At 45.7% G+C, this 22,488-nt stretch overlaps 1 protein-coding gene across 2 annotated transcripts in view; it reads right to left on the bottom strand.

The window, feature by feature from the left end:
- Window positions 1-206: 206 nt before the first annotated feature.
- The window catches only part of Zxdc (ZXD family zinc finger C), a 32,663-nt gene continuing 10,381 nt past the window's right edge, over window positions 207-22,488 (bottom strand). The window contains exons 6-11 of one of the 2 annotated variants that reach the window (XM_052174306.1): window positions 19,809-20,497; window positions 18,100-18,184; window positions 4,755-4,924; window positions 4,577-4,630; window positions 2,835-2,936; window positions 207-1,676 (exon numbers count right to left, since the gene is read on the bottom strand). In XM_052174306.1, the coding sequence (XP_052030266.1) occupies window positions 1,590-1,676; window positions 2,835-2,936; window positions 4,577-4,630; window positions 4,755-4,924; window positions 18,100-18,184; window positions 19,809-20,497 (1,187 nt within the window). In that variant the 3' untranslated portion in view covers window positions 207-1,589. The remainder of the gene's footprint in view (window positions 1,677-2,834; window positions 2,937-4,576; window positions 4,631-4,754; window positions 4,925-18,099; window positions 18,185-19,808; window positions 20,498-22,488) is intronic. The other variant, XM_052174307.1, reaches the window with a different exon arrangement.

The following is a 22,488-nucleotide window of genomic DNA, read 5'->3' as shown; positions in this document are numbered from 1 at the left end:
TTTCATCCAAAGCATGTGCTGGAGGGATAGAACATTATGCTGGTTCTCATCACAACCAGCTGCTTGGAGAGAAGTCTAAAACCTGTCCCTGAGGAGAGCAGGATGGTGCTGGCCCTTGGAGACAAATGAACCAGTAGCCAGCTGGGAAGAAGTGGGAAGAATCTCAACACCATGCATAGTACCTTGACTGAAACCAGAGCAAAAGCTGAGGCACATACATACAAACACTTTTATTCATTTGCACTAAGGACTGGGCCTATGGCAGCAGGACACTCCAGTGCTCAGAGCATGGCAGCCCATCCTGTCACTTGTAGACATGCGCTGGAGGCTGTGGGAGAAATAAACTTCTCTGTGGGGTGGGCTCTGGAGGCAGGTGACAGTGGTACCAGGCTGCCTATTGAGTGTGTATGGGGGCACTGATTACAGGTAGGCAAGTTCAACACCTAAACTTTGGCCTGTGATGCAGGAGAGCCATGTAGAAAAGAGTCTTCTCAAGGAGGATTTGTAATTCCTTTGTAGGGAGCAGCACCCAGGTAGACGGTACCACAAAGCCATCCAGAGAAGACTCATGTCCAATTTCAGGGCTTTCCCCAAATCCAAGAAACAAAGCAATTCAACTGTTTGGGACAGAACCAAAACAGTATCTGAATAAGCATACTCCAAAAGCCCAAGAAAAATGCATTTCTGAATGACCCTGTATCCAGTCCTGCCTAACAAATGTGTGCAAGGCAACCAACCATCTCCTCAGGGAAGACTGACTCACTCTGTAAAAACACACAAGGCCACATAATACACTTATCTCCAACCTCAACCATAAACAAGCCTATTGTTCCAGACTACACATAGCATACAACATTCAGAAGCTCACTGTAAAGACTGCTGACAAGTTACTATTTACCATGAATCCCAGAAACAGAATTTAGAAAGATGACTTTAAAAGCCTGAATTCTTCATTCCCAAACTATGAGCAGACTATCAGTCTAGGAAGAGGTTCTATTAGCAGGCCACTGGCAGGTGACAGGCCAGCCAATCACCTTTCAGACTAGCTGCCTTGTCAGAGCTCAGCCTAACTTTGGCTTCACCATGATATACAGTGTAGTGAAACCAACACACTTACCAAAACCATCCCCACAGGTGAGAAGCTGTCTGTCATACAAGCTCTCAGAAAAGAACCAAATTTCTAGCTGTGTCAACAAAATCCTAACACACTACAACTCAGTATAGAGATGTACCCAAGTAGGGAGCCATGCTCTACCCACTTACTGCAAGGATCTTTTAATGTAAATGGTGCCACCCACCTCAGGCTCAAGGGGACCTGGGAAGAGCTGGAATGCACACACACACACACAGACACACAGCATGGGCAGGGTGCCATTCTCACAGAGGGCAACCTGTGGAGGCAGTTTCAAAGAGTTTTAAACTGGCTCTTGCTGGAACAGAATCAAAATACTTTCAATATGTGTACCCAAAGTCTCAAAGAACCAGGCTAGAATGCTGAGGAAGTCAAATGGGCTTCTCAGCCCACCCCACAGCCAGCTGAGGTCTTGAAGCACAGCCTGGAATGCAGTCCTCATTTGCTCAGAGTGCTGTCACTGAAGGTCCCGCAGGTTGATAGTACTTCCTGGTACCTGTGCAGTCTCCAGCCCAGCCAAACCTCCAGGTGCTGGAAGTACCTCCTGTAAAACCAAGGGAAAAAGTAAGGGGTAGGGCAAGAAGAGATGAGGAAGGCACAGCAGAGATATGGCCACACCTTATGTTCCTTCAAAGAACAATGTAACAGATATGGTGACACAAGCTTTTGATCCCAGTACAAGCAAGGCGGAGACAGGCAGATCTCTGTGAATTCCAGGTCAGCCAGTGTAGGCTACAAAGTGGGACCCCCTTCTTAAAGAAAGGAAGGAAGGAATGAAGGAAGGAAGAGAAAGGAGGAAAGGAAAGAAAGAAGTAAAGAAATGAAAAGAACTAAAAACAATATTTTTCCAGATATTTTTCTCCATGCCTAATGATGGCTCCATACATATTGAAGCGCCCATATACTTTTCTGTAAAAACAGTTCATCCTTTCTTGTGCCAGCACGCAGTGGGCAGCTGCCCAGGGAGATGGCCACGGCTGCACACCCATCATTGTCCTGCTGGAATCCAGTGTTCCTGCTTTGGCATTGTAGATTCCATGCTGGCTGCCATGAGCAGGCCTCAGGTCATTAGTACTTTGTATCTTCCCTTCCCTCACTGCCTCTTGCTCTCTTCCCACCACCCTGTATCTTTTTCTCCCCTTTTCGTTCGTTTTCTTAGAGACAGGTCCTTGCTATGTGGCCAAAGTGGCCTCAAATTCACAGTTCTTCAGCTTTGGTCTGGGTTACTGGGTGCTACTATGCCTATGACATCTGGCTCAAATTCCCTTTAGAAAGTCTTCTGAGCGCTTAAAACAGTGGAACAGACAGTTTTGAGGTTGGTTGGCAGTCTGAAAGATGACTTTCATTCCCACCTAGATCTGCACTGGTGACTCCCTACTCTCAGTTTACCTACTCACCCTCATAACTACTGACCGTCTCTAGGTTGAGCTCATTTGTCGAGAATTTAGAACCAGAGAGTGCAGTAGTCTCAGGCACACTAGGTTTCATCTGTTCCACAAGTAGATATTGCAGTGTCAAGCAAACCTTATTTGAAGCTGTGACCCTGACTACCATTCTAAAAAATTGCAAAGTGGCTAGTGTGACCATCAACTTCTAGGCTTCTAGGGCAGGTCTGTGACAGCTGCTAACCCATGCCACAGCTTCCTGACATGGGAAACCTATTGAGTTCTACTGAGAAGAGCAAGACTGTATGCATCCAGACCTGGAGGACGTAGACAGGCAGATCCACGGTGAAGTAGGGGTGGAAGGCAGAGCGCTGTGGGCTGAGGGCCAGTGGTAAGCCTCCTTCACCTGAGGGGTCATCCTGGGAAGGCAACATAAAGAATTATTACACACTGGTAACCAGAAAGCAGGAGCAATGGCCCTTCCATCTCACTCACTTTGATCCTAGTCCAAGGTTCAGTTTAGTCTGGAATCTTCTGTTCCCTGGATCCCCTATATTATTTCAATATTCAACAATTAATTGTACCTAGCTCCTTTCCTCCTACAATGTCCTAAAATTCCACATGGATGCCTGAGTACCTTCTCAAGCTCATGGTTGGGGGAAGAGCTCTCTGTTCCTGGCTTACCCATGGGCCAAGCAGAGATCCGAAAGCAGACAGCATCTGAAGATGAGGCTACCAGGCCCCCAATAAGCCAGTCGGGAAAGACTGGTTTTGCCTTCACAAGTGTGTACTCAGTGACAGCTGCCTATTACCCCCAAACTGAGCAGCACCCTTTGCTCTGGCACCCCATCCTTCTACTGCCTTAAGGACCTTCTGAGTACTACTGTTTCCATCTCATACAACAGAATTGAAGCGGGGGTGGGGTGGGGGGGAATAAGGCCACTTGCCCAAGACAACACTAGTTGTCAAGGGACAGGTAAAAGTCATATCCACATGCATGCTCCTTCCAGTGGCTCTTTCTGCCTGTGATGGCATCTTTCCTATTGTCTCTTCACAGTATAGCCTTAGTCCTGGAGTAAGCTCTGCAAGCTGCCCTGCACACTCTGCTCTGCTCCTTTGGGACAGGCCCCCAACTCCTTTCACTGATTCTATCTCTAGGGAATCCTCTCTCTTCCACAGTTCCATGCTCTTCTACCACTGGGTCAAACTAGGAGGGAGGAACATGATTTTCAGCCTTTCTATACCCTCCAAACTCTCACCTGCATCTTTTTTTCCTCTAGAACCCGTTTATGGCCTGCTTCCCAGGTTTGCTACCTGTCCCCCAGCATCTGAGCCCTGCAAGCCCTTCCCCGCCTTCTACTCCCAGTCCCACCTTTTTCTTCATGGTTCTCTCCCAGACGGATCTTGCCTGTTTCTAAGCTCTCTGAAGAAACAGGAACAGCTCTACCCTTAGTCTCTGACATCTAGGTTTGCACTGGCCTGCTGAAGTTTCATCTATACCTTCAAGTGGTCTACAATATATAGGTGTGACCAGGTCAGAATATGCCCAGATTCCTCAGCTTCCAAACCTCTTCCTTTGCACATTCCACCTCCTGAGAGGGAACCCTGGGAGTGCAGGCATGTTTGGGGCTGTTAAGTGACTTGGCGGTGAGTGCCCACAGATGGGCTGTCAGATGCAGGTCTGCTGAGTCTCCAAAGAGGTGGCTAAGCCTTCTTCAGTGACCAGTGAGAAAGGAAGCAGAAAAATCAAAGAGGCCCCGCCATATCCACATGACAGCCTGCACTAGGTGGTGTGCAGAGTGCTGCCCAGAAGCACGCCGGCCTCAACAGTCTAAGGAGAGCTTATAGGAGGCTCTATGGAGAGGTGAGCAGTGTGAACACAGCAGTGAGGCTTCCACATGGCCATCTTGGGCATCTCAGAGGCCTCTGACCTGCACAAAGAAGGTCCCAGGCAAGCCTTAGCAGGACAGAGGCACATGCTACCATGTACACCTCCAAGGGAGGTGGGGAAGATGGACCAGGCTGAGGGGACTAGACACAGGGTAACAGTGCCACAAACCTGATACGTCAGTCCTAACAAAGGCAAGGGCTTGCACAGATGCAGTGAGACAGGCTGGGAAGAAGAGAGAGGCTGGGGTTATTAAGAAGGCTGGGGCAGGACACAGGACTTGGGGCAGAGACCACCCCTCCACCATCCTGACCCTGCAGACCTCAGCATCCACATGGTTGGTTCCTACCTGCAGAACAGGGATCTGGACACACTGCAGCCCAGCTGCAGGGGCTGGCATTGGTAGACCTCCACTGGGAACCATGGAACTTCCACAAAAACAACTGTGCCGGCCTGAGTGGCCATGAAGAGGGTTGACCATGCCACCTTTTATTTTTCTGTGAGCAGAGTCAGAGGCTCCTTAAACAAAGCAGATAAAAACAGCACATCTCACACAAGGTTCTCTGGGTTCAGCCCTGACTGGTGACTGGAGGAAGAACCTCCATGGTTCCCATCATCCCATATAGCTGTGCAGACTTGAAAATTGTTCCAAAGACATTTTCATGAGGCAAGAAAGAAGAAAAACAAACCAACCCAAGACTTTAGCGGAAAACTTACAAAACCCATTGTAAGTCCTTGTGCCTGATAGAACCTGACTGACTCAAGGTGCTCTTCTGAGGGTGAAGGCCTGTCTCCTCCCTAAACTCCCACAGCTCCTGGGAGGAGGGAGACCACAGTAGCTGGCTTTGCCACACAGACCAATCTTCTAGTTGCAGCAAGTTTGATGATCTGTCCTCTGCAAGGCCCATGGCTGCAATGGACCTGCTGACCTCACACCTGAAGGTCACCAGCACCTTGTGAGGGTGCTGGTAGACCTCCACTGGGAACCATGTGGAGGTGGCACCTTGTGAGGGTGGCATCCAAGTGTGCTGTGCTCATGTTTGACACCCTGGGGCCACAGGCACAGGGCTTCCCTCTGCTTCTCCCTACCAATAGTCGGCTTTCTCTCAGGGCAGGTGGGGACTGAGGAACTCTTTTATTTATTTATTTTTTAGTAGTTATTTACCTCTCCTCCCTCTTCTCCTCCTAGTCATTCCTTCTTACCTCATCCCCTCACCCCTTCTCAGAAAAGGGGAGGCCTCTCAAGGACATCAACCAGCCTAGGCATATCAAGTTTCAGCAAAACTAGGCTCATCTTCTATTGAGGCTAGACAAGGCAGCCCATATAGGGGAAAGGGATCCAAGGCAGGCAATGTGGTCAGAGACAGCCCCTGCTCTGGCTTTGGGAGTCCCACATGAAGACCTAGCTGCACAGCGGTTACCTATGTGCTCTCTGGTTGGCAGGAGGAACTCTTAAAGTGCAAATATTAACCAGGCTGATGGACAAGGCAAGGAGGGCCCATGTTAGGAACAGAGACTGAGCTCTTCTCATTGCAGGGAGAGGGATTTACTACAATTTCAGCTCACCTGCTGGGGTCTCTGTTCAAAGTCCTTCATGGTCTGTACACAATTTTCCTGCCTAATTTCTCTGTTCTCAGGAGAGCAGGGTTGGGGCTGTGCTACTGCAAGACTGTGCTCAGGGCCAGCATAGCAAGAAGCTACCTGCTGCTTTTTGAACACTATCCCACCAGCTCTAGGACTATACATGTGGGACCTCTTACGTCTTTAAGTTTCTTATTAACCAAGCACCTGCTGCTTTTTGAACACTATCCCACCAGCTCTAGGACTATACATGTGGGACCTCTTACGTCTTTAAGTTTCTTATTAACCAAGCATGCTTCCTTGACTTAAATATGCTTCCTATGCTTAAATATAAACATAGCTGAAATTTTGTGTTTTGAAGTTTTCAGTCTACAAGCTAAAATGAGTCACCATTGCAATAACTAGTCATGCAAACCAAATCACAAGATGGCAGATTTTTAGTCAGATGCAAGGGAGCTCCCCGAAGAATGGCAACTTCTTATATAGAGGGTCTTATTATTGGTCTTGAACTTGTGATTCTCTGCCTCAGCTTCCTGAGTACTGGAAGGATTACAGGAATGCCTGGCACAAGCAATGATAGTCCTATTAAAAAGTCAAGTTGTACAGAAAATACATTTCAAAAAGACTGGGAATGACTTTTTATTCCTTTTTTTTTTCTCCTGCCTGTAGTTAATGATCACTTATGGAGAGGATAAACACGGTCAGCAAAGATCTCTGTTAATTAAATTTTTAGAAATAAAATGCCCATGAGTCTTAAATATACTTTCATCACACCCTTAGTTGCTGATAGAACTCACTCAGTGTGGAGGAAATAATAGCAGGAAGGCCCAGCAGCAAGGGTAGGCACCAAGTCAGAACAGTTAGGGGTGCTTATTCTGATAAACGGCTGCCTTTAGCTTTTGTAATTATAACAAACACTAACACACATCAAAAATATAACTTTGCAGAATAAGAGGGTTAAGATAGCTTTTTAGTTTCAAGAGCAGACATGACTGAAATGGTGTCTAGTATATATTGTTAACTTTGGCTTTAATTTTCTAGCTACTGTGCAAGCTGCAAGATTAAGAGAGTAAGGAAGCTACATGTTTCTAGTGTAGCCAAGCCCAGTCATGCTGGCCACTGCCCTGTTAAGCAGGTGCTCAGGCCTATCCTTTGCCTACCTGAATGGCTTTGCTTTTTATCCCTCCCAGTGAAGTTAAAGCTCACAGCTGGATTTTTAACTTTTAAAAAAAGTTGTGGAATTTGAGATTTTTAAAGGAAATGAGCAAAATATGACAATATGTCTTGAGTATTTCCTGCCAAAAATCTGGCAGGTCTTACCCTACCTGGACTTGTCACTAGCAAGCTTGGGATGATGCACTTGTTACTATCATTATCATATTTTTTCCCCTACTATCTTCTTCCTGTTTAACAAAACAACAAAAAAACAAACTAATAAACAAACCAATCCAAGAGCTGCCTACTAACTCCTCATGGTGTCACTAGTTCTAACAGGCCTTGGTGGACTTTATGCTATGGGCTTTCCAAATGTGAGTACATCAAGGATAAGCAATCACCACGCCCTTTTCCACCAGCCTCTGCAAACCTCCCACCAGAGTCAAATGCATCCATGATACAGGGTCGATATCTAGATTTTGAGAGGACTGTTCTTGGCAGTTCTCCAAGAAAAATAGTGAAGGCCACTATTATTTAGGGATACCTCTTGGGTTCTCAGTTGATTGACACCTGTAAGACTGAATGTTACCAACTGCTCGTTTGTAGAGATACCATGGTTTTCCAGTCTTTGACATGGCCAATTATGCTGACAAAATGCCTAACTAACCAGGAGCCACTTGAAGCTCTAGGTGAGCCTTACCCATTCCCCACATTCCACTTCACCTGAGGGAGGACAGACATAGTACATGACCCATAGGCTCAGGGAATCCTGGGGTCTTGAGTTCCAGTCCTGGTGTTGACCCCTATTAGCTATTACTGCTCCAAGTTCTAAGGTCCTTATCCAGAAAAGGAGATCTATACGTTGGGAGTTTTAAGAGAGGACTAGGATTGGGTAATTTACACAGGGGCTCAGAACCACACCAAGTACATAAAAGCCCATACCTCTTTTGGGCTTTAATATGAAAAGAGTTTTATTTGTGCACCAAATATAGCTACTTGAAATGGCTAGTGATCTGTGTATATTATTCATTTAGCAAGTATTTCCTGCATCTTCACCATGTGATACAGTGATACTTCCCATAGAGCTCCCCATGGCTGGCTTGCAAACCTAGCATTAAAATGAAGGAAAGGCCATCTAGTGACTGGCCCAACTTGGGATCCATCCCATATGTAGGCACTAAACCCTGACATTAATACTGAGGTCATGCTGCACTTGCAGACAGGAGCCTAGCATGGCTGTCCTCTGAGAGGCTCTACCAGCAGCTAAAACAGATGCAGATACTTACACCCAACCTTTGGACTGAGATTGGGGACCCCTATGGAAGAGTTAGGGGAAGGATTTAAGGAGTTGAAGGGGATGGCAACCCCATAGGAAGAACAACAGTATTAACTAACTCAACTAACCTGGACCCCTTAGAGCTCCCAGAGACTAAGCCACCAACCAGAGAGCATACATGGGCTGGCCCATGAACCCCAGCACATATGTACCAGAGGACTGCCTTGTCTGGCCTCAGTGGGAGAGGATGTGCCTAATTCTGAAGAGACTTGATGCCTCATGGAAGGTGGATACTAGAAATGGGGGTGGGTGAGTTCCAGGACAGCCAGGGCTACACAGAGAAACCCTGTCTCAAAAAATACCAAAAATCAAAAACCAGAGAGAGAGAGAGAGAGAGAGGAGAGGAGAGAGAGAGAGAGATGGGGGGGAGGGGGAGGGAGGAGATAGTAGAAGGCAAGCCTGGGCTATATAATGGGATCTTTTGTCAATGCACACCCCACCCCTGCTGCCCCAGCAGTGGTGATGAGAAAACAAGGCAGGCAAAGACTTGAAGAGGTTGACTGCAGCTGAGGTTGGCATTGCAGGTAGCCACTTGAACAAATGGCACTAGTCACTGTGAAGCAAACACCCAGAGTGACCTCAGCAGTGAGGGACTATCCCTACCAAAGAGAAAGGACAAGTGAAAATGTTGTCACCAGGGTCTAGAAGAGGGACAGTACAGAGACAAACAGACAAGGGAGACAGCTCTGCCATACAGCAGCAGCCTGCTTAGTTCCCCACCGGAGCCTCAGGATCAGGTTCCAGGTGCTCCTGGGGGCCCTGGGTAGTAGTCTCTAAGGACATAAAGGCCAAAGGTCATGATTACAAAGCCAGGCATGAGCACAAGAGAGCACTCTGTCCTGGAGGTCACTGGCTGTTACACCACGCTCCCAGAGCCTTGTTTTGCTTCAGCAAAATGTAAAATGACTAGGAAACAGACATGAACAGAATATAAATTTACACCTCTTCCAGCACCTTTCAGTCTGTGCTCAATCGTTTTATAAGAAGTCCCTGGAGACACATAGGAGACCTGGTCTCCTCATACAGAAGGGGGCTAGGAGGTGAGATATCAGATGGTATATCCTAATCACATCTGCCTTTGGATCTAGGAAGAGTTGGCAAGGGTCACCCTTTTAGCCCTATTAATCATCTCCCTGATAATGTGGGTGGCAAAGTTAATGGTGTTTTTATGTTAAGGTTGGGAACCAGCAATCAAGGGCTGCTTCCATCCTCAATTACCAAGAGCAAGGAGAGGAGACAAGATCAAAGCAGTCTTAGAGGACAGTCAAGCTGGAGGCACAGACTGTCCCAGCAGGGAAGTAACCCTGTAAATGAGAAAGGCATGAACAAGAATAGAAATGAAAATGAGGAGACTGAAGGGGAGTCCTGAGGTTGGGAATATGGGCTCACCTCCAGGACTGTGGCAGAGTTCAGTGCTACTGTCTTTCCTACCTCACTATGCCACCTGCCAAAACCAGAGCTGTGCTCAGGAGACTGAAAAAGCTTACCCAAGTCCATCATAGTCTGGTGACAAGATGTGCTCCCCATACCTCTATTCCTTGGGCCTCTTGCCATTCCTCAACACATGTGTAATGTGGAGAACAGCCCTGCCTAGCCTGCCAAGGTAACTGTGGGGACCAAATGAGTCCTTGTGTTACAGCAGGTAGTACAGTAAGTGCTGGCTGTTGTTACAGCTTTTGAAACCCCTAAACCACTTGTGATCAACAAAGGGCAGCATTCAGTTGTAAGAAGTACACAGGTCACCTGTCACATGCAAGGATGGCCTAGGCCCTAGCTGTATGTCCTATGCTCTGGTTTGTGATTCTGTCCATGATACACCAGCACTCTTTCCCTGCTGGGCTTTTGTGGTAGACATGACAGGCCGGAGCATCTACAGTGTAGTCTCTAGGCATTTCCTTTGCTTTCTTGAGCATTTTCACCTAGTGTTTCTTTCTGTCCTTAAGCCTTCTTAAACTTTCAAGTTTTTGAAATAGTGTCCCCACTCTGTGGGCAGTGTTGAGCCTGTAATGCTATTTCCTCATACCCAGTTCTGGGGACTTCTTTTTCAAGACAGGCCCCAAATCCCTCCCACTGTTTCACCACTACTGACCCCAGCCATTCTGACTCAGCAGGATGGGCAGAGATCCCAGCCATTCTTGCTTCCTCCATGCATGCCACCTGCCAGTTATCTTCAAAAGAGTAGGTAGAATGGCCTTTCAAGATATCACGCCCCTGTTTTCCCCTCAGCGAAGACCAGAGGTTTGACCATGGCTTATAAGGCCTGAATAGCTGGGTCACCTTGGTGCTTCAGCCTTCCCTCTGCCTCATTACACTCCCTTTGGACAAACCAACAACACTGCAGTCTCAGGATCTCCCTAGATTGTCTGCCACTTGTTTTCACCCCAGTGGCATCTTTTCATCTCCAAGTCTTATCTTTCCTGATGTTTTCTGCACAGGGCACATGGAGTATAAGCTGATTGTGAATATGGCTGTATATGAACCAGGGTTGTGGCTCAAAGACAAGTACAGCTGTGTGCACAGGCAGCCTCCTCTTAAGAAAAGAAAGATCTCTTCCAGGTTCTATCTTTATTAATTTTATTACTTGGTTTTCCCAGTCTTTGCTTATCGGACACTTCCATTCCACTCAAAAGACTGGGTATCTGCTGTTCACCTTTCCTTGGCATACGGGAGGGAAGAGGCTATACCACCAGGGAGCAACCCAACTCTGCCTCTCAGCGAAGTTCTATTGTCTTCACCATGTAGAAGTTGTCTTCTCCTGCCTGCTTGTGAAATTCCCTCCTGTGGGTTACTGTAACTGCAACCACCGTTCCTCATGGTCCACTGCTGCCCTGTAGAGAACCTCAGATAGCAGACATCTCTTTTCAAATTGGATACTCAATCTCCTAAGGTTCACTAAATTTTTAGCGGAATCTCTTGGGTTTTCCAACCAACAGTGAAGTCATCTATAAATTATCACATCTCCTCCAAAGAATCTACCTTAGTTCTAGTTTTGGTTATTTCCAAGGCAAGACCCTCCAGAAGGACATGAACACCTATGGCAAGAACAGGAATATGAGAGACTGGAAATGTCCTGGACACATCTGTAGAGTGCCCTTGGAGCACAGCAGTAAGTGGGAATTCACCAGGTGGCTGAGGACAACTTTGAAGCCCTGATCCCACTTCTTGAGTAGTGCAAATGATAGGTACATGATACCACACTCAACAGAAATCATGAAATTTCTATTTCACCAGTGATGCCTATTGATTTTTAAAGAAATCCAACTTAAGATCTATTGAGGGTTGGAGAGAAGGCTCAGTGGCTAAGAGTGCTCGTTATAAAGCACTCGGTTATGAATTTGTCATCTCCAAAGCCAAAATCAACAAGCTGGGCATAGCTGAGCATGCCTGTAACCCTAGAAATGGCAGGAGGGAAAGGCACAGAAGCAGAATTGCTGGTGCTACCTAGAAGACAGAGGGCTAGCTCCAGGGTCAGTGATAGGCCTTGTCTCAAGTGAATAAGGGAGTGTTAATGGGACAGCTGATGTTCCTTCCTCTGGCCTTTGCACACAAACCCTGTTGAGAAAACAACTGTGCTCTTCACTGGCCTCTGATTATGACTGATTCACTAACAGATCTCTATCATTAGGTAGTTTTCAAGCCCCACTTGGTCTGAATATAGTAAATACAAGATGCTGAGGATGCTGCTTAGAACACTATCTAATATGTTTTAGGAAGTTTCAATGGCTACTCTTTGTGGTGATAGCACTTACTGTCCATATCCCAGGTAGAGTAGGGCATACAGCCATTGTATAGTAGATACTTATACTTTTTCCACATTACAGTGTTTACATTTGTCTTTCAGGATGATGTACTGTTGCAAGTATTCTAATATATCACAGTGTGTGTGTGTGATATATGCTTATTTCTGTTCTCCTGCCTGTGCAACTTTCTTTTGCTGTTTTTCCTTGGTTCAAGTGCCTTGGCAGAAATGGAAACCAATGGCCTGGAGAGCTGTGTGCATTAAAAATATGCTTTGTTCTGGAAAGACTCAGTGAAGCAGTATAGGGCAAAACCAGAACAGGGAAGTGGGAAGGGTTGGGTGGGAAAACAGGGAGGGAAAGGGGCTGATGGGACTTTTGGGGAGTGGGGGGTCTAGAAAAAGGGAAATCATTTGAAATGTAAATAAAAAATATATCGAATAAAAAAAAAGGAAAAAAAATAAATTAGGAAAAAAAATATGTTTTGTTCTGCACAAGCCAAAAGTTCCAACCTGAGCAGGTAGTTTCTCAGGATTGGTTGTTATGTGCTTATTTTCCACATTGTTCTTCCTTTTCTTAAGAGGAGGCTGCCTGTGCACACAGCCGTACCTGTCTTTGAGCCACAACTCTGGTTCATACACAGCAGTAGTCACAATCAGCTTATACTCCAAGTGCCCTGTGGTCATTGTCTCATTTAATCCCCACAGGAGACCCAGGCAAATGCTGCTTCTGTTCCCAAGCTCCAACTAGAACCTCTTCGGCTATCATTCTCTGTTGTAATTAGGCTTCCTCCCCCTCCTTTCCTTCTGCTACCCAATTGCTCAATGAGCTTCATTTTGGTTTTCAAGAGAATTTTACTTCATAATTTATACAAATGGTTTGAAAATAAAAGCCTGCCAAAACTTTTTCCCTATGAAGATGTTCGCTGTAATTTTTCTCATTCCTCATTTCTTGTATAATTTCTACACACACTGGATATGGACTAGAATTAAGTAAATTAATTTCACTAAATCCATGAATAAACATTCTTCACAGCTTCATTGTTTCTGTTGTCTGCAAACAAGCTAAGTGAGTTGCTTTCAATACTGCTAGGCGTTTATTCATCCTTTCCCCTAGGTTTCTATTAGTTTTCACTTTGTGCTGGTTGGGATGCCAAGTTTTCAGAATAAATGTTCTTCAGCTCTTCTGTGGGCCACACATGGACTCCAACCTAAGAGGGACTAGCTTTGCTGTCTCCCCTCTTCTCCTTGCATTTTGCCCTCTCCACACAAACATCACTCCTGCTTTGGGGGACTGTTTCTGAGTCACTCTTCACCTTCCCAGGTCTTCCCGTACATTTCCCTCAGGGTGCGCTCTGCTTAGATCTATTTAGTCTTTGTCTCCTGGCAATGCATTTAAGAACTGTTTATACTTTTACAGTGACACAGATGGCCTCAGGTTTTGGTCACATGCATCTTGCTATTGTTCCTTCTAATGTTGGCTTTCATTTTCCTGTCCTTAAAGCCACTGCTTACTGGTAAAGAACCTACTTGGTATGTGTAAGGACCGGAGTTCAATCTCTAGCAATGACCTTCCTTCTCCAGTGATAGTCTCACATTAAGAAAAAGTTCTAGGGCTGGAGAGATGGCTCAGTGGTTAAGAGCACTGACTGCTCTTCTGAAGGTCCTGAGTTCAAATCCCAGCAACCACATGGTGGCTCACAACCATCTGTAATGAGAACTGACACCCTCTTCTGAAGTTTCTGACGACAGCTACAGTGTACTTACATGTAATAAATAAATATTTTTAAAAAAAGAAAGATTCTAATATTCGCGATTCTGTTAGGAGCAGCTCACTGCTGGAACTGAAGATGCCAGCAGAACTTTTGTGTATCTACTCTCACCAGGAGCACACTGGGGGCAGCCTTGGATTTCAGACCACACATCTAAGAATGTACACACAGTGCCCACATTTATAGTGCTGTCTTTCTGTTTGATAAAGCTTAGATTTTGCAAAGGTGTAGTTACACTGGGACCCCTGTGCTCAGACTTACTGTTTCACCGGTAAGAATCAATATAAAAATATGGAGTGTAAATACTGTGTACATACCTTCCAAAAGACATAACATTTTGTATAGAAAATACAGTTCAGATTGATTAAAATGATATTTACAAATATTTCCCAGCACTGGCCAATGAGAACCTAGTACACACATCTCGCCAGCATAGCCTTGGACCCACATCCTGGTTGTAAATGCCAGTCTCCAGTAAAGGAGCCAGGTTCTCTGTAGAAGCAGCTGACTGAAGGCCAGAACAAGTACAGGACAAGCTGAGCCTAGTCAGGCCAGAAAATAAAGAAAAGACTTAAAAGACAGTGCAGGATAGGGCATGTTTTAAGGGCACAAAAAACAACTTGTAGGAACTCCAATGGCTGTGGTGAGAACAGACTCAGAGCAACACTCAATGCTAGTCAAACTATGACCCAGTACTGAGAACATCTAAGGCCAGGCCTCTGAGTATGCTGAGAGTAATGGAGTACACCTGAGGGAAGAGCATGTACTGTGTGTAGAACCCTAACTTAAAAACACCTGCAGAACACCAGTCAACTATCAGAGTCAAAACTCACTGTCTAGGGTTAAATCTGTGGAAAACATAATGAGCGACAGGGTATCTGTGGTAAACAATTAGCCTCACTGAACTCCTTAGATAACCTAGGGACCCTAAAATGTCCTGCTTGTCAGCATGTTCTTGCTTTGTGGATGACTGGATAGCTCTGTAGTTAAAAGCACTAGCTGCTCCTGCAGAGAACCGAAGTTTGAGTCCCAGTACCCACAAAGTAGCTCATAATCACCTGCAACTCCAGTTCTAGGGGGTCTGATGCCTTCTTTTAGCCTGAGGATAGCAGGTACAGGCATGGCACATGAGGATACATACGAGCCAAGAACCAATATATAAAAACATAATGAAAAACAAGCAAACAAACAAACACACAAACAAGACTGTTCTTGTTTCTCTGGGTACCTTAAACTTCTTCAGAGAGCCAATGCTAACAACGTGCTGTACAGTGTAGTCCTGGGTCACACACTGTCAGCCCTATCTCTGGAGGTGCTGGGTCTCACATAATTGAGTCCCAATAATTACTGCAGATAATGTTTCAGTTGAGCTCTCTTGGTCACCAATGCTGGAAAAAGTCTACACTGTCCTCACCACGCAGGTCCCTCTTGGAGCCCACTCTTGGTCTGACCTCATCCTTTAACTGCACAGCACTGACCGAGTACAAGAGCTTTCAATGGGCTGTGAGAATGACTGAAGCTATACTTGAGGGCACACAATTGTAAAATATCTACAACATCAAGTTAAATATAACTACAAAGAAAAATAGAATGTTTATAGAAGGTAGAAAGCTGGCCAATAGCACCTTTGCTAACAACCCATGTCAATAACACCTATACTCCGCACAATGCACAAGGAGGGCACGTTACCTCCAGCTCGAACAGACCCGAGCCTCATTCTAACCAAAAGGAAGCTTCAAGAAATACACATGGAGAGAGTCTGCAGAGAGGAACTGTATTCTTCAAAAGCATCATGATAGGCAAGGGAAGGCTGAGGCCCTGATTTGGTTGGATGAACTGATAACAGAGCCCAGACAGGAGCTTGGTTGAGTCCAGGTAGGGTCCTGGCGAACACCTGCTAAAAATAAACTTCCCATTACTGTGTCAGCAGCTGTTAGTAACAGGCTCACCGAGGCTATGAGTAGGCTATTCCAAGGAATGGCTAGGACACATGTCACAGCTGTGGACACAGGGGCAGCAATATTCATAGCACACAGCTGCCCAAGGTAGAGAGTCTGTAAGTCTAAAGGTGCAGTACATGTTAGGAGAAACCCGGTTGGTTCCAAGGGCTATTTAAAGGCAGGGACTCTACATGGAACCTCTCCTGGCTGGTCATAGGGTTTCAAGAGTGCTTTTCAAGAAAGACAGGTGAGTGCAGAAGGTAATCCTTCACCCTAGCAGGGACATTTTCTTTCTTACCCATGAAATCTATATACCTTGCAGAAGTCATGATTATATTTCCCTTCAAAGTCTCTAAAACATTTAAGCACCCTGACTTTCTCCTATTGATTGTACCTCAGGGTGAAGGACTGAGAAGCCATTCTTTAGAGAGGTGTCCTGGTTAATAGGAGAAAGGTAGAACTATTATCACCTTCTTTGAAGACTGTAGGCATCTAATGGCTCTGTGCTAGTCATCAATGGCTGCTAGGGATACCAGCCCCCCCACCCCACCCCATCAAGAACCCAGCACTACCTCAAAGAGTTTGACTAACTCTCCTCTCCCCAAAAGAATCAATCAGATCAAGCCTTAAGATGTAATAGCTAATTCAGGGGAGCACATAACAATGAAGGAAGTGCTCAACTTCCTTCAGGAGGCAAACTGTAAAAGATACCTGAGCACATGGGACAGGCTAAACCAACCTGTTTTACCAAACATGGGAAAGAGTGGGGGGGGGGGGGAGGGAGAGATAGGGGGGAAGGGAGAGATAGAGAGAGGGAGGGACAGAGAAAGGAGGAAGAGGAGGAGGAGGGTGGGAAGGGAGAGATGGGGGGAAGGGAGAGGAAGAGAGAGGGAGGGACAGAGAAAGTAGGAGGAAGAGGAGGAGGAGGGTGGGAAGGGAGCGCATGTTATGGCTCTAAACCAGAAGGGCAGCTGCCAAGAGCAGCCTCTGACTCCCCTGTGGACTCTGATAGCAGCCAACAGGAGTCAGCAGCATATATGGGGTTCTAGACAACTGAAAACCTTAACATTTACCAACACCAATGTGAAGGAAAAACTGTCAGTTTTAAAAAAGTTGAAATATGTGCCTACCTTTTAAAATGTTTTTAATTTTTAAAATGTCATACTGCAAATAATACTGCGTAAGTACCTCTGTAAGTACAGGGTGGTGAGTACAATAAACACTGTACCCAACGTCTGAAGCATTCCTTTTCCTCTGACACCACAATTGTAACTGGGCTCAATAGAGACAGCTAGCCAGCTTTCTTCATGAATTTGGCTTGCATGTAGTACAATTTTTCTACAGACATCTACATCTCCTTTTATTGTCCTTGCAAGTTTTACACTTGGATACTTAAACCACAGAACTCTCCTAAGTTACAAGTGACACTGACAGGCATACATGGAAACTTCTGCTTGAAGAAAACTGTTATTTTAAATATGGAGCAATGACATTAAGAACGGAAAGATATAAAACTGCACCAAAGTAAGTTTAAGTAAATATAAAGATGAATGACTCCTGAGAACAGCGAAGAGCTTTGATGACATTAGACAGGACTCACCAGTCTCCTCTCAGCACCCGCACCTTCAATCTCATGTGCAGAAGGAGCAGCAGGTGAGGCCATAGGCTTAATTGGCCCATGTGGTACTGTCTTGATTTGTTTTTTCATTCAAGTGACCTGCTGCTTGTATAGGTTCAGGCTGATTCAACCAAAGACTGCTGTACATAGGCTGCCCTCACACAGCTCTCCTAGATATGTATTAGCTAACATAATGGCCATACCAGGCCAGGGCTTCCCCACAAGGACAGGCCTAACTAGGCATCCAGCCACCCTTCTGCTTTCCTGACACCTGGCCCTCTCGGCTCATTTACTCAGTAGCCTTCCAGAACTGACCCTGTTTGAACCCTTGATTTTCCGAGGGCCTCTCAGACCTGTTGAGCATGTTCAGACATGCTGGTGATCTGGCTGCTACCTGTTTTCTAAGTTCATGTTAAGCTAAGGAATTGATAAAAGGGCATTTTGAACACAGAAGACAAAGAACACAGAAACAACTGTTCCGTGTGCTTCCTCTGCCTGTGACTGTGACACAGAGACCTGCGCCCCTTGCCCACCAGCACTGCAGCACTCGCCTCACCTTCATGGCTCCCAGTTCCTTTCTGCTTTTTTTTCTTGACTAGTTGAATGGCTCGGTAATCAGTTCTTGCTGAGCCCCCACTTTCCTGGGACCAAAGAAAAGTGTGTCAGTTGCTTGATCTAAACAGCAGAGGAAGGGTAGCAAGGGGACTAATAAGCCTGGCTGGGAACGTATCAGAGCTCCAAGATTCAGTCACCAGCAAAGGCGTGTGGGAAACCACATGCTCAATTGTTAGCCAAGGAAAACACGCACAACTTCACCATCTGGACAAGTGAAGTTCATTCCTCCAAGGTCTACACGCTCTAAGATATTTTAGAGACAGACTGCTAAGAGCTGTACACCACCCTGTTCCCTAAAACACCATGTCTTCTTGATGCCAGGGTTATGTCTCAGCGGCCCTGGGTAGTGTTGGCAGCAAGTGCCACACTGTCATCTGCCAATACAGAAAGCACTACTGAATTCAGTAGTACTTATGGAGGTGCCAGAGAAGCAGTATTCAAACAGGAAATTTAAAAAAAATGTGTGAACACTTAGTAAGAAAAGCTTCATTCTTAAAACTACATGGAGTAAAGGAACACAGTCCTCTACAGCTCACAGCATATTGAAACCCATTCACAACACCATTCCCACTCAGAGAAGCAGGGGAGCCCAATGCCACATAGCTATCAAGAGAACAAACAAGGGGCAAGCCTCAGTTCTGCTGGCTCTTCCACGTCCACCCAGGTTCTGCTGGTTCTTCCACTCCATCTTTCCTGAGACACAGGGAGGCACAGAGTGCCAGGGACAGGCTTCCCACATGCTGACCTGTGGTTACCTCCAGTGCCTATCTAGTCACCTGTTGCTCTTAGCAACTGCTGTGGCAGCCTAAGCAAATGCTGGCAAGTGTAGCTCTGCCACCTCCAGCCAGACACCAGCAATGAGAGACTGACTGTGTAGCTCTCACACTGAGATAAATACAAGTTGGCCCCAGTAGGTTGGTTGCTAGGTACCCTCACACTTGATCCCAATTCACAACAGTATTTTAGGCTATAGTAAGGTAAGATGTATGAATCTTAATGTGAAAAATGTCAAAATAAATTTCAACCAGCATTCTAAAGAAACCTATATGATCATTTCCATCGTAGACTGAGGAAAGTCAGACTCTCTCTAAGAATTTTTAAATTACTTTAGATTATATTAAAGGTAAAATTGATATAAATATAGAATACAATAACTGTCCAGCCTCAAAATTAGAGTATTGTCATAATCCTTCAAGAACGAAGGCTCAGAAATCACTGTTATTCTAATAAAAATATCCTGATGCAGCTTTCAAGTTCCCACTGAACTGTTAAGATGATTGATGTCAACATTGCTCTTCTAGGACTCATCACTATGTGAAAAGCACAAAGATAAATACTTCAATATTAAGAAATGCCTCAAGTTTTCTCACGAAAACTGTATAAAATCACAGAACTCAAAAGAATCTTAGAATGCATATAGCCAAAACCCCTTATTTTAGAAATAAGTGAGGATCTAGGGCTCAGATAGTTTAAGTGATTTGCTTAAAGCTGTAAGAATGTCAATTCCAGACTCAAGGTCAAAGTCAGGCTCCATCTGTCCTTCTGCACACCAGAAAGAACCGTCTGCATAGACTGGATTCATCCCAAACATGATCCAAAGTGCATTAGGGAAGTGAGCTAGTGGTGGTGATGGAATAGAGTGCTTCATACCAAGTAGAGACTGCCTGTGCCAGCACTGAGCTCTGAGTCCTTCTGAGCCCCTGGCCTCTCTGCAGAGCTGGACAGCACAGACTGGGATGGCCCATGGCTTTCTGTCTGCCCCTGGACCACATCTGGGACAGGAGACAAGTCTTGTTCCACCTTTATTGGAACCAGCAGATCTGGAACACTGCCAGTTTCTTGGATGCTGTCTGAAGAAGTTGGTGTGGTCCCAGGTGCTGTCAAGTTACTGCTGGGGGTCAAAGCTGGAGAGTCTTGACTCAAGTTCCTCACAGGCAGAGCCACCAGGCAGCCTACTGCTCCTGTGCTCATGGCCTGTGAATCATCTGCACTGAAGCTGCCTGGTTGGAGAACTGTGGCAGATGTCCCAAGAACAAGAGGACTGTCCAAACTTGGAGGCATATCACTGTGGGCCACTAGAACGAGGGGGTCCATTGGCCCTAAGGAGTTATTATTAGTAGGGAGATTTCCTCCCAGAGAAGAGCTCACAGAAGTGACATCAATGGTGAGGATCCCAGAGTTCAGTGCTTCATCCGACCCAGCTGTTGAACTGCTGCTATTAGCAGGTGTGTCAGAGAAAAGTGCTGCTAAATCTATGTTGGTGAGCTCACTTTGGCCTGGGCTACTCAGTTCACTGCTGGGTGTGAGAGAGCTTGGAGCTTCCAGCTGAGGTACAAGATCTGTAAAAGCAATGGATATTTCAGTTACTACGTTGCCAGACAGAAAGAAATCTTTCTCCTTGAAATGGTAGCAGCTGCCCCTAGAAGCAACACTGACTACTCTTTCACTAGGCCTTGTCATCAGGGTAAAAACAGACCTATTGCTGGCACACAGTGAACAGCAGACACCAAAGGAAGAGCTGACTCAACAATAGGAACGGCAGCTATTATTTCATGTCCTCAGGCTGTCTCTGTGGTCCAAAGCCTGCCCTTCCTCCCATGCTGCAGTAGCCAACCAAGAACCAAGATTTCAATCTATCCATAGCACAAAGCTTCCAGAAGTCAGCTCTAAGACTAACTCTGACTCTGGGGTATTTTTATAATGATCTTCAGTCATCTCAGGTCTTGTTAAACTCTGTGCCCAGCTCCACATCTACTGCCATCCACAAACTGGATTAATTTGAGTCATCTGTAGTCAGTAAAAGGAGTAAAACTGGCTATTTGGACTGGGTTGAAAGCTCCAGGTTTATGCAGATGCACGAAGCTCAGATATCAGGTCCTCCTACATTCCTTACTGAAGCAGAGGGAAGGAGCACTCTGTTCTGTTTCTCCCACACCAACTACATGCTACCCACAAATGCATACTTTATAAGCGTGAAGGCCAGATCAGTCTGAATAAGGTTTTTTTGTTGTTTTGTTTTGTTGATCTGAGACAGGGTTTCTCTGTGTAGCCCTGGCTGTCCTAGAACTCACTCTGTAGACTACGCTGGCCTCACAGAGATCTGCCTGCCTCTGCCTCCCAAGGGCTGGGATTAAAGGTATATGCTACCACCACTAGGCTGCATACTGCATTTCTAACTCAAGCTTAGAAAAGACATCTAGTCTAGACATAAGAACAAAAACCAAAAACAGACTTTAGTAGTCACATTCACAAAGTATCTTCAACAGTATCCCAGCATTAATACAACATTCTGAGATGGGAGTGATTCTTTCTAGAATCCTGCTTCACAGGAAACCTGTCACTTTCTTAAAATTAAAAATAAGCAAATAAACACACATCTTGATTCTGTTCTTTGTGGAGAGTGGTTTTGGTGGAACAAAGATATCAACTTACTAAAAATTCTTCCCCCTAATATTTTATTAATTCCACAACTGCCAACTAGAGAATTGGTATGAATGGATACACAAGAGAAAAATCACTGACTGAACAAAAGCATGTAGTGCGAATGGTTAGGATTGTGGCTTTGGGAGGTAAACAGAACCCAATAAAGGCTCTGGCTTGAGTGCTTCCTTTTAGTCTCGACCGTGGCAAGTTTTCCTGTAGCATGGTGAGGTGAACTGAAACACTGGCCAGCAGTCATCAGGCAGCCCTGAGTGCCTGGTCCTTTACTGACCAAGATGGGCAGAATGAATGATACATGGATCAGCCAATTATGCCATAAACATAGCCTGCTAAAAGGGACTCTCATCCATCCAGAGTTTAAAGCAAACTCCTGCGAAGTAACCTGAATTAGCCAGCTTAGGGAAAGAGAGATGCAGCTTGAGAGGGAATGACAGCTCAGAGCTGGAGAGGGAGAGAGTGGTTGAGTGCCATCCCCCAACACGAATTTTAGGAGACCCACTCTGTTGTCCTTAAGGAATCTATAGACTAGCAGGAGGGCAACTGCTTTTACAATGCAGAGTGGCAACTGCTGCGGCATGAGGTTACAGTGCCTGAGAACCAAAGGACAGATTAGCAACCACCTCTCCCAAGAGAAGAAATCAGATGAAGAACACAAACCTTCTAGCTGCTCAGAGCCCTGCATCAGACACTTTAACCAAGACTGACTCATAATATCACTTTCCTTATTTTCAAAGCTCAAAGAAATAAGACTCGATAATCTGTCCCTGCTCAGGATCCCAATTGGGAAAAAGCTAAGTGGTATTCCCTACTTCACAGGCAGTGAGGGGGAACTGGCTAGAAACAAGCATGGCCATCACCAAGTTACCTTACCAGGAGCACAGGTAACCAG

Source organism: Apodemus sylvaticus, chromosome 2 (assembly GCF_947179515.1).
Source record: "Apodemus sylvaticus chromosome 2, mApoSyl1.1, whole genome shotgun sequence".
In the NCBI taxonomy this organism is placed as follows: domain Eukaryota; kingdom Metazoa; phylum Chordata; class Mammalia; order Rodentia; family Muridae; genus Apodemus; species Apodemus sylvaticus.
The sequence above is the reverse complement of the archived record's forward strand: the minus strand, read 5'-3'. Positions and strand labels throughout refer to the sequence as shown.